Here is a 17,324-nt window from a genome sequence, read left to right as displayed (position 1 = left end):
TCTTTTGCCCCATTTATGCTGATTTGTTCATGGGCCATATTGCACAGATTGTTTATGATAACAAGCATAACATCTTTTTGGAGTCATTAGATATCTGGCGTAGATACCTTGATGATTGTTGGCTTGTATGGAGATCTGACCCTGAATATTTACAAGAATTTGTTGAGTATATCAATTAAAAAAATTGGGGCATCAATTTTACAGTAAATATTCACCAAACCTAGTGTTTTGGATGTGCAGATAATTGTTCAGGATGGTGGGACTTTGGCAGTCACAGTTAATAGGAAACATCCCAAGAGTAAATGCCAGCAGTTGATTTTCTCATCATATTATAAGAAACATTCCAAAGTCTCAGTTTTTGGGGTTATGTAGGAGTTCTTCTGAATATGAGTTATCCAAGTCAAAATCATGACTTGACTGAGAGGTTCAATAATAGGGTCTATCAACATAGATAAATAACTAACATCTTGATTATGGTTAATACCTTAGATAGAACACAGTTATTAAAATATAAGATCAAGTGGATTCGTGCACAACCTCTGAAGTTAGTCACTAATTATGGCAATAATACTCAATTTTTTTTAGGGATCTGGTACAGAGATTGGGGTATTTTATTGACATAACCGTTTGAGGGGTTTGTTACCATAGAGATGTTTGCTTTCATATAGGAAAGGCAAAACAATGGAAGGTTGGTTAAATCGCTGCAAAAAAATAACAGCTTCTAATTCTAGTTTACATCAAATTACCATGGAGGTTCAAGCTTTGTTAGGTTGTTACCCTTGTGGTAATTGTAATTTTTGTAGGTGTGTGTAAGAGCAAGAGTTTTACATTAAAAAATACTTTTGTTTTTGATCATACTTTTGGAAACTGCAATTCCAATTGGGTTATTTATTTAGCCACTTGTACATGCTCAGCTTTTTATGTTGGCCAAACTTCTCGTCCTCTTAAAATAAGAATTTGTGAACACTTAAGTGATATTAGATGTGGACATAGTTTAAATGCTTTGTTCAAACACACCATTCAGCATTCTTCAGCCATTTTAATTTTGATGTTATTGACAAAATAACTTTGGATAGAAGGAATGAAAGTGGTTGGCATTTTTTATTAAATAAGAAAGAAAAAATGTGGATCATTAAGCTGGGGGGTTTGTTTTCGCCTCGGCTGAATGATCTTTTTGTGAGTAACCAATCATTGAGCTTTTTGTTTTTTTTAAGGTGTGGTATTTTTTGAAAATAACACTGATAAAGGCTGTATTGCCAATACCCGTTTGTTCTTGGCTTGTGGAATACATTTATGGCTCATTGACTAATACGTGCTGGCCTTTATTTTTTTTTTTTCTCAGTAATTCACCCTCCCAACTGTGCAGAATGTCCAGAGTTTTGACACACATTGTTGTTCTGTTCCTCATTAAAATGTGTAGCTTTCTGGCTAATCATTGAGTATTATATTCACTAAATGCTGACATACAATTGAGTTTCAGAATTTTATCGTTCTGAAAATGCTTGGTAATGCAAAACATGTTCTATCAACTTTCTAAGCTTATAAGAGCAATATTTAAAATCAGTCCCTGATTTTGGCCATTTGCCCCCACCCTCATTATTTTTAGATTTGCCAACAATTCTTGGGATAAGAGATAAGGTATGCATTAGAATTCTATATATGTTTAATGCTAGGAATTTAAATATGCTTCTGGAATTAAATGTACGCTGTTTGAAATTGTGACATTTATAGTAAATGAAACATGGTACAGTTCAGACAACCTTACATTGCATTTAGAGTTTTAAGAACTCCACAGCTACTGGCAGAATATTAACTCTGGAAGATGCTTATGTGTAAGTGGAGTCTAGCTTTCGTTTGCAATGTTTATTAATTCAAAAATTGGAGAAGTATAGTCATACGTCAACACAGAATGAACACAGCAGGCTTTTACAGAAATTAATGTAGGAACAATTAAGTTTTATATAAGAACTTTAAGGGATATTTACAGAGAGAATTAAGCTGTACTGGCTGGAGATTTGAATGTACCAAATATGTATTTGGGCATTCTTACAGCCAGTAAATCTAACGATGAAAGGTTTGGCCTCAACCAAATTAGGTAAGCAGACTGTTAGCACCACAACAAAACAGTGTAGTATTACAGACATCATTTAGGTTAGTAATGAATTAGAGAACTTTAACACAAGTCTTAGTTGTGAGTTGCCACTGTTGGTTATAAAGAATAAAAAAAGTACCAGCATTATTATGAGACAATTACTTGTACAAACCTGTACATCTGTGAAGGAAAGCTGGCGATGTATCAGAAGTTGTATCCTTCAGTATTTCCCAAGAAGTAGTAGGTTAGGTACGAATGTGTCAGCCTAGTGGAGTAGGTATGTAGATATTTACAGAAAGTAATTAAGTAGAAAAAAGAATTGATGGGCTGTTTACGGGGAATGTCTTAACTTTATAATGGGGGAAAATACATCACAGTAAAGGCCTGTCTTAGAGAATAAGGAAAGCCAAATCATGTTAGGAATATTGACTGGCTGAATCTAAGTTACATTTTAGATGATGCTTTCAGGGTACTTGATGTAGACTGACTTTAGTGCATCACATAGCTGCACCATTTCTATAGCCTTTTCTAGCCTTTTCATACTTTTATCCCTGTCACATTGCCTAAAATGGCAGTACAGGTATTTTTACATTTACTAGCAGTGCAGCTTTAAGTGGTGCATTCTAATTATAACCAAATAAACATTAACTTTGACACAGTTTTTATCACTTGCACTACAGACATTTCCAGCACTCTTCCTCTGAAATTCATGCATATTACTTTGTATTGTATATGCATCAGCTAAGGTTTTGTTTATTGAGAACACACAAATCAGCTAATCAAAAAGAAAATTCACATTTACATGTGTACTACTGACCAGTATTCAGTGTAAATTGAGAATACAGACCCAAAAACCTCAGGTTATACAAGGATGTGCACTTCACGCTGTAGGGCTGAATTTATCAGAGCACCACTAATCTAGAGTTGAATTTGTCGGAGCACCAGTAATCTAGAGTTGTTTTTTTTTTTATTATTATTATTTATTTATTTATTTATTTATTTGCGTTTGTTTAAGGGGAAAGTCCATCTGGGTTGAGCAGCTCCTTTTCAGCAGAGGCTCAAGGAGAAGAGTTGTACTAACAACAAATAGAAAGTAGAGTACATGACATCAGAAAATACAGCAGTTAAAATACAACAGTTTATAGTATACAATAATTGGTCATATGTGGAGAGTTTTGAGAGGTAGTATGTATAAGCACATGTGCTAGTATCATGGAATAGGCACAGTAAAAGTGTATACATTGCAAACATTCTATACAAATGTGTAGAAAAGTCCCCTAGGGTGGCGACTGAAAAAAATCGGGGAGACAAATATTTGTGGCAGATTAATTTCAGTGAAACAATGTTTCCAGGTTTAAATTACTCAATTTCCTTCAGCAGTCTGTTAAACTTGAGGGCTGCTATTTTATGAAAGTTTATTTTGACAAAAAGTGTCTTGTATAAATGTGCTTTTTTATCATTGTGTTTTTCAAGTATTTGCATATTTAGTTGTCATCTTTTTAAATGTGGTGTTGGTGCTGGCAACGTGGTTGTTATATTAAAACTTTATATCAGTGAAAGTGGCTATCCTAGTCCTCCTTTTGTTTTATTAGTGTTATTTTGAGCACTATTTCCTCCTTTCATTTATCTTTTTAAATGTATTGGATCATGTGATCTCAACTGCCATGTGACTTTTTAGTATTTAAATGTGATGCGGGTCTAAGATTGTTTAGACAAAAGCACTAGATTAAAGCTGTTAACCTCATCTACTGCCTTGGACTGACATGCTTTAATCTGGATTTATGTTTCTTACACTTTTGAAGTTGGTGTGTGTGTGTTTTTTTTAATTTAATAAACTGGTAGGTGGGCTGGTTCCTGGACCATTTTAGCCAGTATCCAGACACAATGCCATTGCTTTAATGTAAGTAAGAATATAGTAACATAAGAAGCTCACAAATCAAGTGCAAAGTGCATAAGATTACCACATTCACTTCAAAAACAGTTATAGTAGATGATATTCAAGAATAAATCCAGAATACAAAGTGTAAAGAGCTGTATTAACATGCACTGCACAATTCATTTGTTGGCTATCAAGAGAAAATGTTTTCTGAGTAGACTTGCACATGTTTAAAAAGTGAGATTTGATTTGAGAGTTAGCATGTACAATGTGTAATGCATTTGTCAGCTAGACTTAGCCCTAAGATGTACAGTTATGGATAGCAACAGTTTTGCATTTTTTTCAGGTTTACAATGCTTGTACAAATAGATATTGGAGTCATTTGTTGCCTGTGAACTTCATTGTTTAAGAAGCTACCAAAGAAACTCTCATTAACAATTACATTTATTCCTCTTAGTCATTATCAAAGTAGGTACGTTCATTGGTTTGCTTGAGGTGCTTCTTGAGTTGCTGTTTAAAGGCTGGGTATATATTTTCTTCCGTCAGTTTTCGGGAAATAATTCTAGGTAGCAGGAACAGGTCTAGAGAAGCCTTTTTACCAATAGCTTTATGAAGGATGGTCATTATAGTATAAGGTTGTCATTATTTGTTATTGAAATGTATGGGGAAGACTGACAAGCTTAATCTGCATTGAGTGGCAGTATCAATTGTGAAGTAATTTAAAGGCACATATTACCAGGAGGAAGGTGGATCTGGCCGTAACTGTAAGTGAGACATTTATCTTGGGGAGCTAGATGTATAAATTCACAGATCCTGTTGGAGACTGTAGTGTATGGGAATTTGAGAAGAGTGCAGTATGGCAGGAGAGAGGCTATATTGCGATATTTTAGGTGTGGTATTAAAACATGTACCCCGAGGATATGATAATCCTGGGAAGTTGTATGATTTGAGAGGGCATCTTAGGTGCTTAAATGTGTTTTGTTCTTGCTGGCTACTGAAGGATAGACAAATATTAGTATGATGTGACTTGGGGCAGTTGAGAGTTGTCTGGGCCAAGAAAGGAAAGGAGAAAGCCTTTGAAGAGCTTGCAATGGATATTCAACAGCATGAGTTTAGTAATTAGAGTTAGCATGAAAACAGTTATAGAGAATGCTTGGATCATTTTGGAGTTCTGGTTGCTTTTAGTGGAATGACAAGATCTGTGCAAAATAAATGTTACCTCTGTCAAGGATGACTGTGATGGGATCATTTGATCTGGTAATGTTAATTATGTTTTAAAACGTATTTCCCAAACCGCTCGCCTTCTGGCACACCTGAGGTGAATACTTCTTTTCTCAAATGAAAAGCTACCTGACCTAATTATGAACGCTCTAAGTTTCAGGTAGATTTTGGACCAGTGAGTCACATCACTGCTGAAATTTTAAGCTAGGAAGTGTAATTTAAGTTTAGTTTCTCAAGGCATGTTCTGTTGTGTGTGTTCACAAAGGCCCTGGTTAAGCCAATAAACATCATCCCTCTTGGCCTTTTTCATGGGTAGTAAAAATCTAATTAAGATTGTTAAAAGCAATAACTGTTGTGAACTGGTCTAAACCCATGTCATGGGTCTATTAGTATGCCATACTTCTAATCAAAGAGCTGATGATAATAGCTTTTATTTTGTTATAGGGTGAACTGTAGGACAGAATGAGTTTCTTAGGGATGAGAATTTAGTGAGTACTTAAATTGTGAAGGAGCACTTCCAGTTCTTAGAGACTGAATATATGAGAGGCTGAGTTTTGTTTTGGCAGCACGTCTTGAGTAAGAAAGGGTGAATGCTGTTAAAGCTGGATAGCTTTTCTGATTCTGTACAGAATTAGGTGTGATCAAACACAAGTAAAATGGAGGAGTAGAGGATCTTGAGAGGATGTCAACTGAAATTTGAGAGTACAGTAGTGAGATTGTGACTGGTAGAGGGATTTGAAGTTAATTTTTAAGTATACAGGCTTTTTACTTCATGAAAATTGTGTGCCTGTAATTTTAGATAGACATTCATGTTCAGCTAATGCTTTTCCTTACTAAAAAACACCTCCTCTCTCACACCCAACATGGTTTCCGTCCTGGCCATAGCACTATAACTGCTCTACTTTCATTCCTTGATATAGTCAATCATGCTCGTGACTCTGGCAAAATAGTTTCAACAGTCCTACTTGATCTCTCTAAGGCTTTTGACACCGTCTCCCATACTCATCTCCTTAGTCACCTCTCTAACCTTAACCTCTCTGACAGTACTCTATCCTGGTTCTCAAGTTACCTTTCCAACAGATCCCAAGCTGTAAAATGGAGAAAAGGCACCTCTAACTTCCTTCCTACCCCCACTGGAGTTCCCCAAGGTTCCATTCTTGGCCCCATGCTTTTCAATATCTTCATCAATGACTTCCACTCTGCTATCCCAAATACTAAAATCGTACAATACGCCGACGACTCCACCTTAATCTGCTGTGCCACCAATCTCCCTGAACTTCTAGCACACACACAAAATGCCTTCTCTGCCGCTGAGAACTGGATGCTCCATAATCACTTATCTCTAAATGCTAACAAATCTAAAATACTACTCTTCCCCCCTACAAAATCCTTCTCTCTTGACAAAAAGACCTTCAAAATTAGAAGCCTTAAAAATTCTACCATAGAAATTGTCCCCCATGCCAAACTTCTTGGGGTCCCTATCGATGAAAACCTAAAATTTGACATCCATGTTCAACTCAACATTATGAAAACACATCAAAATCTTGGCCTGTTATACAGAAACTTCCACTGTCTCTCTCCTTCTTCTAGACAAACGCTTGCCACTACCTATCTTCTTCCCTCACTAATGTATGGTGCCCCTCTATTAACTAACTTATCCGCCTCCACCTCTTCAAAAATGGAAATTTGTTATAACAAAATTTCTAAATTCACCACCAAAGCCAAACACTCCTCCCATCATTGCTCTGCCCTCCAGTCACTAAACTGGCTAGAACTCCCCAACCTTCTAGACTACCTCCAACTTACCACTGCCCACAGGCTATTATTTAACCCCTCTAAATGTCCTGCACTATCCAACATCCTTCAACCATATACCCCTAATAGGCCACTTCGATCGGCCCACCTAAACCTACTCAATGTCCACAAACCAAAACGACCTGCCGGGCAGCACCTCCTTTCTTTTTCCTTAGCCAAAAAGTGGAACTCTCTCTCTCCTACTTAAGATTGACAAAAAATCCTAATAATTTCAAAACACTACTCCATTCCTACCTGTTTTCTAAGTGGAAGTGCAACTGCACTTTCCCCACCTAGCCTCCTCACTGTACATATTAACAGTAATGCTATTCAATTTCTTACTACTATCAACCTTGTTCATATCTACTTAATGTTACTGTTGTCCTGTGTATATATGTAAATACTGTAAATAGTTTGCTCTCCCTTTATTCCCCTCCCTAACATTTATGCTTGTTCTACCACTCTGCCATTACTAGACTCAGACTCTTTGTAATCTTTTAATCATCCATTTCAATATATGACTAATATGTTATGTAAACACCATTCCTTTCATTGCCTCTGTATCACAAATTACCAGCATTCATACCATGTAGACTGATGGTTGCATCCTTATGTATGTGTACCTTGAATCTTATGTTAATTTTTATCTTTTGTATTTTGTTTTTATCTTTTTATCTTTGTATTTTGTAATGTGGAGCTTTTCTCCCCGGGCCTCCACTGAAAATGGGCTCCTGAGCCCAGTGGACCTCACCGGTCATCAAACTGAAATAAATAAATATAAATAAATGTCTGAGTATGGTAGGGTGAGGTGAGGCCTATTATGGAAAGAGATGTTTTGACCAGACCGTGCTTTGAAATTAGTTTTCTGTGGGGTTGGGATGTCATAAACTTGCTGAAATTTTCTGTGGTTGAGTTTGTCGTGGGAGAGGGACTTTTCTGGGCGGAGATATTTCTCTATTAACTCTTCTCAACGCAACGTGTTCTGAAGTCATTAGTTTGTTTTATAGGCAGGATGATTGAGCTTCTTCAGTAGGCCTACATTTTTCTGAGATTCTCAAATACAACTAAGAATTGTTTTTTTCTTGTTTCCTTACATTTATTCTTAAGCCGTATTTTTCTTTTTAAACTTGGATTTTATCTCCCTAAGAACTGCAGTATTTTTAACTCTTATTTTAGTTATGAGGTACAGTTTATCCATACTAGCTTTTTATGTCAACTGAAATTTGAGAGTGCAGTAGTGAGATTGTGACTGGTAGAGGGATTTGAAGTTAATTTTTAAGTATACAGGCTTTTTACTTCATGAAAATTGTGTGCCTGTAATTTTAGATAGACATTTGAGAGTTTGAATGGAGTTTAAAGGTAGGGGAGGTAAGTGATCACTAAGTGTATTTGGGAGGACTGAGACTTGAATGAACTTTTGTGAGCAGTAGGTGATCATTAGGTCTAGAAGAGAAGTTTGCTTGTATGATGTGGTTTGGTTGGACTTTTAACTAGCTGACATGTTTAGTTGTGAAAGTAAATTTAACATCTTTTTACTTTTTAAACTGTAGAAGGTCTGTATTTAATATGGCTTGCATCTAAGATAGCTGCACACTGATCAACTGCTTATTGTCTGCTCTACCAGTGTCAAAGCAGAAACTGAAGGGAAAAAGACCAATGAAATTGTCATTTTGGGTCAGATTCATTTACTGGATAGTAAGTACACAGCCTGTATGCCAGAAAAGAAGAAATTTGGAGAATTTTCAAGAAAATCAACTAGAAAAGGTGAAGAGAAAACACTGTCTGGGAAGAATCTTACAGGGATCAGCAAACAGCAGTCCACATTTTAGTTTTGGTTCAAGAAGTGGCTTCCAGTAATTGAAAGGAAAAAAAAAAAAATCAGATGTATTCAGAGATGATTTATTTGAGCAGATATTTTCCTTCAAAGTTTCATTTTAAGTCGGGAAAAAAGAAGCCATTTAGATGAACTAATGAAACTGCAAAAAGAGATGAAAATGAAGAAAAAGGCTGGCTGAGTATGAGGCTTCTCAAGATGAGGTGTGTCAAAAATAGTTTAGAAGACAGAGCACCCAGAGAAAACCTGAGATTTCCTGCTGTGCAAGAGAAACTGTAAGGAACAGACTGTTAATTATATGGCTAGTGTAATTCATCAGGGTTTAATTGAAAAGGCACATCTAGTTGTGTGCTCCAGACTTGACCATAGGAAAGCAACCAAAACCTTTATTAGTAAAGATGCACTCATGCCAGCAGTATCAGTTAATCTTGGCAAGCTTTCCGTGAAAAGTGTTAAAAATTGGAAATGGCAGAGTTTTTGTGAAAATGATTACTTCTCTTCTACCCGGTGTACAGTGAATACATTTAAACTGTCAATCAAGGAATCTCGACAGGGAAATGTTTGAGATTCTAGGAGTTGTATCCAGCTGTCTTCAGAATTTTTTTTCCTGGAGGATGAAAGACATTTTTAATGCAGAACAGGCTAAAGAGAAAATAATGAAAAAAAATGTATCCAACAAAAAGTGAGATAGCAAGCAGAAGAGGACTCTGGTTCTCCTTCTGACAATAAAACTCCTAGACTTTGCCAATGAAACCTTTTCTAATGCTCCAAAGGTGAATGCTTGAGCGAGAGAAGCACATAAGTTGAATAGAAGAACCAGAAGTACCTTGGACTTGAACCAAAGTCTGGTCTAAGGAGATGGAGATGATCGGGAAGAGGACTAGCAACACTGAAATTATTGAATACATGGAAGACTATAAAGCATCAATCACATTGTGAAATATGGCTTTGCAAGAAAAAGTAACTGAAAAAAAGACTGGACGTCTGTTGACTTAAAGTTGTGGTTGGACTATAAAGCATAAACTCTACATTGTCTCATTAATGTTTAGGAGGACACTAGGGGAGACTGTAGGTAAAATTATTTTTATTAGTATTTTGTATAAAACATTTCATTGTGTGAACTGCATGTTATCCAAAACTGCTTCACAATATAGTGTGCAGTCAGGGGTGGTTTAAGTGTGTCTTGGTTTTTTCATTGACCTCTTGTATGTATTTGAAGCTACAGAAGAACCATTTTTAGTTGTAGAAAATATAGACTTCACAGTATAATGGAAAGAAAGGCTGGATTGAAACAACTTCATGTAATGCTGTGATCTTGGGCTGTGTGGTGGGGTGTAAAGACGAATTGACTTTATAGAATTAAAATGATGAGTTCCCTTGTGTGGGTATCTAGATTAATGCCTTTGGCTTAAGCTATAAACAAGTGTTTTTGTGAGTAGGTTAGAAAAAGTCATACCTTGAAAAATGCCATGTTCCTTGTATCTGTAATAATAAAAGTTTTAAGTATTGCAGAATAAGGAAAAGCTGTCAGAACAAGAAGAAGAGCATCTGCAGAGTGCTAAAATATTTGGGTAATTTGCAAGAGTTTAGAAAGATTGCTGTTGAGAAACTATATTTTGATACCTCCAAAAAACTTTTAGCAGAATGACTTTGGGGAAAATTAAATAGGGTCATTGCGAAACTTCAGGAGACTATAACAAGATAAATAACCAGAAATCCTATAGAGGTATTGGAGATATTTCAGAAATTTTATGAGAATTTATGTAAAGCAGAAGAAAGTGGAAATCAAGAAAGAGCAGAAATGAAATTCAGTGAAATGTGATTTCAGTGAAATTAGTTTTCATTGAATCAAAGTAGACGTGTGTGTGTGCGTGTGTGTATGTATATATGTGTGTATGTATGTATGTACATATATATATATATATATATATATATATATAATGTGTGTGTGTGTGTGTATATATATATAATATATATTTTTTTTTTTTGTTTTATTTTACATTTGTTGAGCGGGATAGTCCGACTGGATGCATGTCCATTTTCAGCGGAGGCCTGGGGAGAAAAGCTCCAAGGGTAAGCAGATACATCATTACATAATACCAGCATTACATATCACAAACGGATTTTTTACAGAGATTACATAAGTAAGCAAGTTAAACAAGTTCCACAGGTTAAAATTAGTCCTGAGCACAAGTCAGGATTAAATTAAAATTATACAGTAAACTGGTTAACAGATTTTTACACATTCGAGTTAGCCAGGCTTGATACATTGACATAGCCAGTTAAGTGACAAATGTTGTTTGAGTCTAGTTTTAAATTGACCTAAGGTGGAAAGTAAGGTAATATCAGCTGGAAGTGAGTTCCAGGATCTACTTACAGAGTTTGCAAAGAGAGAATCACCGGCTGTGTTATTAATTTTGCTAGTCTGAATTAGTAGTTTGTTAGAGGATCGAAGCGGTCTAGGATTGTTATAGGGGGTGATAATATTTTTAAGTGCAGGAGTATTGTCCGGATTGTAGAGGATTTTATAGGCCATAATCAGTTGGTTATACTGGATTAGGCTAGGTAGTTCAAGCCAACCAAGCTGATTTAGATTGATGCAATGATGTGTCCTAAAAGGCAGCCCAGTGGCAAACCTGGCAATGTGGTTGTAGCAAATTGAGAGTTTGTTAAGGACAGTCTTGTTCAAATTCGAGAGTAGAGGGGATGCATACAGAAGGGTTGAAAGATGGTGAGAGCGAGCTATGGCAATTTTAGCTGGAGGGGTTAGGAAGGCTTTTATTCTGTAAAGTGACCCTAGTTTTTTATTGATGGTTTTGATAGTTTGGTTAACATGTAGGTCAAATTTGAGATTATTGTCTATGATGACACCTAATAGTTTTGTAGATGGGTCGGGAGACTATTGTGCCATCATTTGATTTTATGGTAAAGGTGAAAGCGGTAGACCTACGTGTTGGTGAAAATAACAGCATTTTAGTTTTTTTGGGATTTAGGATCAGACGATGTTCAGAAAGCCAGTTTAGGTGGTCTGGGTAGCCGACCATAACTCTACTGGAGATGTGGCTGAGCAAATCAGAGTAGAGTCATCAGCATATTGAATACAGCTGACATTTGGGATGACAGTATAAAGGTCGTTAATGAAGATGGAGAACAGCAAGGGCCCTAGTATAGAGCCTTGTGGTACTCCGAGGGTGTTGGGTAGAAGGTTAGAGAGTTTGTTCTGCCAGAGGACAGCCTGCTGTCGACCATTCAGGTAGGATTGAAACCATTGGAGGGCTCCAGTATCTAGACAGAATGTTTGCAGGGTGTGGATTAAAAGTTGGTGATCAGCCATATCGAATGCCTTGGAAAGATCCAAAAAGAGGGCTGAGGATATATAATTATTGTTGCGATTATGGTTTATGGTGTTAGTAAAGGCTAGGAGGGCTGAAGTAGTGCTGTAATGAGGACGGAAGCCATGCTGAGTGTCTGACATAAGGCGATTTTGGATTAGGTGGTGCATGAATTGTCTATGAATACATTTTTCCATAATCTTTGCAAGTGGAGAGAGTATAGCTATTGGCCTATAATTGGAGAATTCAGTAGAGCTGCCTCCTTTGTGAAGTGGGATTACATAGGATATTTTCCAGATGGTGGGAATTTTAGCTTCTACTATGGTTCGATTGATTACTATTGAGATGGGGTAAGCAATAGCATCAGCTGATTTTTGTAGGTACTCGGCAGGGAGTTGATCAGCAGAAAGTGTATTGGGTTTTAATTTTTTGATCAAGGTACGGATAAGTGAAGTGGCGACTGGTTGGAAGCTGAACGCAAGTAAGTTTCTAGGGGTGCTACTTTCAGGACCAGGGGAGCTAGGAGGTAGTTGGCTAGCCAGGGCTTGAATTGTCTCAGTAAAGAATTGGTTAAAACTATCAGAAACATCTTCAAGGGTTTTATCAATTGTAGCAGCAGGAATTGGGGTTGAAGTTTGTCCAGGATGTAGTAGATTATTTAAACCTGCCCAAAACTTCTGAGGGTTATTTTGATTTACTGTCTGTAAATTACAGTAGTATTGTTTTTTGTCTTGTAAAATTGATTTTTTGGTTTCGTTCCTGGATTGCCTGTATTTAATGTGATCTTGAGGGTCTTTAGAAGAACGCCATAAAGCCCATGCTTTGTTTCTAAGGGTAATTTTGAGTTTAGACTCTATAGAAAGCCATGGTGCAGTTTTTGCCTTGGTGGTATGATATATATATCAAAATAGAAGCAGAAGGTTATGATTCAAACTTTGAAAGGGACAATGTTGAAGCAGAGGGGGAATTCAAGAAATAAGGAGTTTGTGGGATTTTGGATGCAAATTCTTAAGGAACATAACCATGCAGAATATTATATTCAGAAAGTAGCAAAAAATATTCTAAACACTAAGCCAGTGCAAGAATAGAGAACGTAAATTTTGCCAATAAGAATGACTGCAAGTAGAAGTACAAAAAATAAGCAAGCAGTAACTGGAATTTACTTGAAATTCGCAAAGGGATCCAATGTATTGGTAGAAAATAACTAGAGAGAGAGAAAGGTAATAGAGTGGAATGAGGCCAAGAAGATGTCTAGAGACTGCCTTCCCTACCATAGATTTGATGTCAGAGTACAGGAAAGAGTTAAAAAGGGATAATTAGTAGGTCATATAAAATATTTCTAGATAACGATAACCAATCCAGTGACATTAGAAAAGTTTGGGAAGAGACACTGAAAAACTAATTTACAAGGGAACAATGGGAGGACATATGTGCAGCAGCCAAGAATGCAACGAAGTCAAGAAGTTTAAGGATTTTTACTTGGAATTACCCCCAAGTAGACTTCAAAGGATTGGAATATACATTTTGGGAGTGTAATGAGTTGGCAGATTTTAAGTTACCAATAGGGTACTATGTCAGAAATATTGAGAGAGCAAATGACTACAACTAAGGAGATGATTCTTTTGATTGGGACACAGGATCTGAATTCCTTAGACATAAGGTGTTATGTTTAATTCTGTTAGCTGCCCAAAAATCAAAAGCAATTATTAGATGATTGAAATCAAATACAGTTGGTTTAGACTTTGAAGTGCTGAGTATTGTGAATTGGAAATTTTAGATATTACAAATCGAGTATTCTGTTTTGGGCTTGACAGCAAGCAGGACCTTCCACCACACCGTCTGCCTTGCTCTATTAAGGAAAATGTATACTGAATCTTAGTTTAGATATTGTTTTTTGTTTGTCTGAGTCTGTCCATCAATGTTATTTTCAAATTTTCCTGTGATTTGAACTCTGGTCTACTGTAAATGTATATTCAGTATTTTTATGTTCTGTTATTACTTATTGTTAAATATATTTAAATGTGTTGTGGCTGGTATTTTTAGAAAGTAACATTTGAGTGTGCTTATATTTATTTTTTGACACTGTGTGGGCCACTTCTCTAAGCCTAACTGTCTTGGTCAACTACTACCATTTGTATTTGTATTAATATTACACAATATAATTGGACACCCTTTGTAAAGGGCCTTAGAGTAGCTGATTGTGGAGTGTCTGGTGGCTGTGATAACTACCTTATACTCTGGGCAGAAGGGGGCACAGCAGGTAAAGCTGTGCCAGCCTTTCCCAGGTGTGTGTGCGTGTCCGTGTGTGCGTGTCCGTGTGTGTATGTCCGTGTGCGCGCATCCGTGTGTGCTCGCGTTTGTGTGTGTGTTGCTACCTGGAGCAACACACACACACACACACACACACACACACTCGCGTCCGTGTGTGTGTGTGTGTGTGTGTGTGTGTGTTGCTACCTGGAGCAGGGACCCAAAGCACTGGTTTCACAGAGGGTGATGGAGGACATGGCTTAGACACTCAGCTGAGGACTTAACCCTGTAGCTGGGCTACTGGGAAGGCTTATTGGGGCCGTGGAGGGAGATGGATATAAAAAAAAAAAAAAAAAAACATACCCCCGGCTGACTGTATTACCTGTGTGCTCTTAAGGGAAATTATACTTGGTGCAGAGAGCTGCATCTGGAAATACTGAGTATATCCATTTGTATTCCAGGTGAATGCCCCTCTCCAGTGTCAGTGGTGAGGATTCAGGCTCCTTGATTACTGGCCCAGTGTGGGGATGTCATAGCAGTATCTGGGGAAAGGAGAATATCATTTGTTGTGTATCAGCCAACAATAGTTTCCACAAAACTGGTGATTGCAGTCTCCAGGCTTTGTGTGGATGGTGATACATGTTTGCTGCAACCACTCATTCACTTCACTACCAGTTTACGAATTGGGTGTAAAGTGCAATGAGAGAAACACTGTGGGTATTATCACTAAAAATCTGTGCAAGCCCTAATGCAGTTTCTTGGCGTATGTGAAACAGTTGATTCACACCAGTCCTGCTTGCTTTACTGTTACACACTGCAAATTGACATACAATAATTACACTGGTTTGCACTGTAAAATGTGTATCATATGATGAAATTCAAGTGACATTCCACTATGTTGCACAAATTTTTCCAGTAATTCATTAAAGAAGATCTACTAGATGCTTTAATTTTATGGTGGACATTCCAGACCTATGGCCCCCAGTACCTATGTGGCCTTTCTCCGTTTGTTCACCCTTTGCATTTCTTCTTTAATGACTGGTATTAAAGGGAGTAGGCAGCCATTCTACAGGTGCTCCTGCAGTAAGTGCCAACCCCCTGAAAATGCACATTCCAGACTGAGCTGTAGGCCACCAGGCAGTGCTGCATTATGGAAAACATACATTGCATAACAACTTGGCAGTATGCAGATCAAGCCCATTAGTGCTGCAGTAGTAGTAAAAAAAAAAAAAAAAATCACCTGCAGAGTGTTGTGCCAGGTGTATCTGTTGCAGATGGTCACTGTGATTTTTATGTACACTAGGAGTATGACCTGCCTAGCTGCCCCACAGTAAATAGCGGGGGTGGGAGGTGGGGCACTGATGTTCATAGTGCGTATACACCATTATGGAAAACGGGACTTTTCATTAACATTATATTCTATATTAAAAAGATTGTTCTATTTTTTTTTTATTAGTGTATGACAGACTGGAGGGGACCTGGTGGTACCATTTTTGTTCAAAGGTTTACAGGTATGTACTAAGCAATCGGCCCAAGGGCCTAAGTAAGCCTAACAAACAAGGTTCCCTGGCTTACGTCACCCAAGAAAGTTAATTAGTTAAAAATGATTAATGTCAGTAGTTTGTTTAGGACTCGTACCTTACACCAGCTCTAACACCATTGAGTGAAATAATTGGTATGTGCATCGTGTTTTAAAAACTGTTGCCATTTTTATAACACAACATTTTAATAATTGTATTTTCTGCTTTTACTGTTAAGATATTTTTATAGTATGCTACTTTAATTGTGCATTATTTCCTTCCCTTAGGAATGCAAAGACCTGAATATTCCATTCCACTTGTTGATAGGATATGCTAAAAATAAGCTTCCACAGTTCATAAAGGATCATAACATTGGAGGCATGGTGACAGACTTTTCTCCACTTCGTGTTCCTCTGCAGTGGGTCCAGGATGTGAAAGAGAATTTGCCCAAAGATGTACCTTTTGTTCAGGTTTGTATGTTTAAAGATTTTGTTTTATCCTACCTTTAGTCTTTTTTTGGTGGTTCTTCACTATTCAGCAAAATCTGGAAGATCCCACATTCGGTAGGATATGTGTATTCTCACTTTTACAGTCATGATGTAGTGCTTCTCCTACATAAACCCCCCTGATCCTGCTAGTTCATTTTCACTGTTAGCATATTTCTTGGAATTGGTGAAATTCAGCAGTCGCTTCAGATGAGATGTTAAACTGGAGGTCCAGTGTGCTTGAGTTGGTAGCTCTGGTGGATGTAAATGATCCCATGGCACCCATAAAAAGTGTAAGGGTCTTCATTTAATGCAACATTAAAACATGTTTTTATATGTACAAAATGTGCATACTTAGTATACATACACATTTTTTTTTTTACTGTATCATTTTTCTTATAGCATTTTCTTTTTTCTTCCATAATTGACACCCACACTTTCCACAACCATAATCCAATTTTTCACAATATATCTGCCAAAATACATTTCCCATTAAACAAAATTTCATTCACTATATCATTCAGAATAACCCATTTTACACATATTCTTATCTCTCCTTACGTATTATTTTCGTATTCTTATAATACCTGTACATAATCATATTCATATCTGTATTTCATTAATAGTGTTATAAATATTGCTTCACACAACTCTGAAATTTCACCACTGTGTTACAGTTCAAAAAGACATGTTCTGACTCTTCCTGTCCACAAAATAAACACTCTTTGAGCTTCCTTTTCGTATGGCATAATCCCCTTTGCTGGTAACTTGTATATTGCCAGTGTCCATAGGAAATCCTGACGTACTACTGTTGTGGTACACCATCTTAATTTAATGGTTTAAATCACTTTTTCTGGTACATTTTCCCATGGATTTTATTATTCTATGTCATTCTTTTATCTTTTCTTTTTTATCATCAA

General features: G+C 36.9%; 1 protein-coding gene across 1 annotated transcript in view; it reads left to right on the top strand.

Annotated features, from left to right (window-relative positions):
• The window catches only part of LOC122801155 (deoxyribodipyrimidine photo-lyase-like), a 435,348-nt gene that overhangs the window by 46,966 nt on the left and 371,058 nt on the right, over positions 1-17,324 (top strand). Inside the window, exon 4 of the mRNA XM_044070713.1 lies at positions 16,207-16,389. Within this exon, the coding sequence (XP_043926648.1) occupies positions 16,207-16,389 (183 nt within the window). The remainder of the gene's footprint in view (positions 1-16,206; positions 16,390-17,324) is intronic.

Source organism: Protopterus annectens, chromosome 4.part1 (assembly GCF_019279795.1).
Source record: "Protopterus annectens isolate FY-2018-M chromosome 4.part1, PAN1.0, whole genome shotgun sequence".
Classification (NCBI taxonomy): Eukaryota; Metazoa; Chordata; order Ceratodontiformes; family Protopteridae; genus Protopterus; species Protopterus annectens.
The sequence above is the reverse complement of the archived record's forward strand: the minus strand, read 5'-3'. Positions and strand labels throughout refer to the sequence as shown.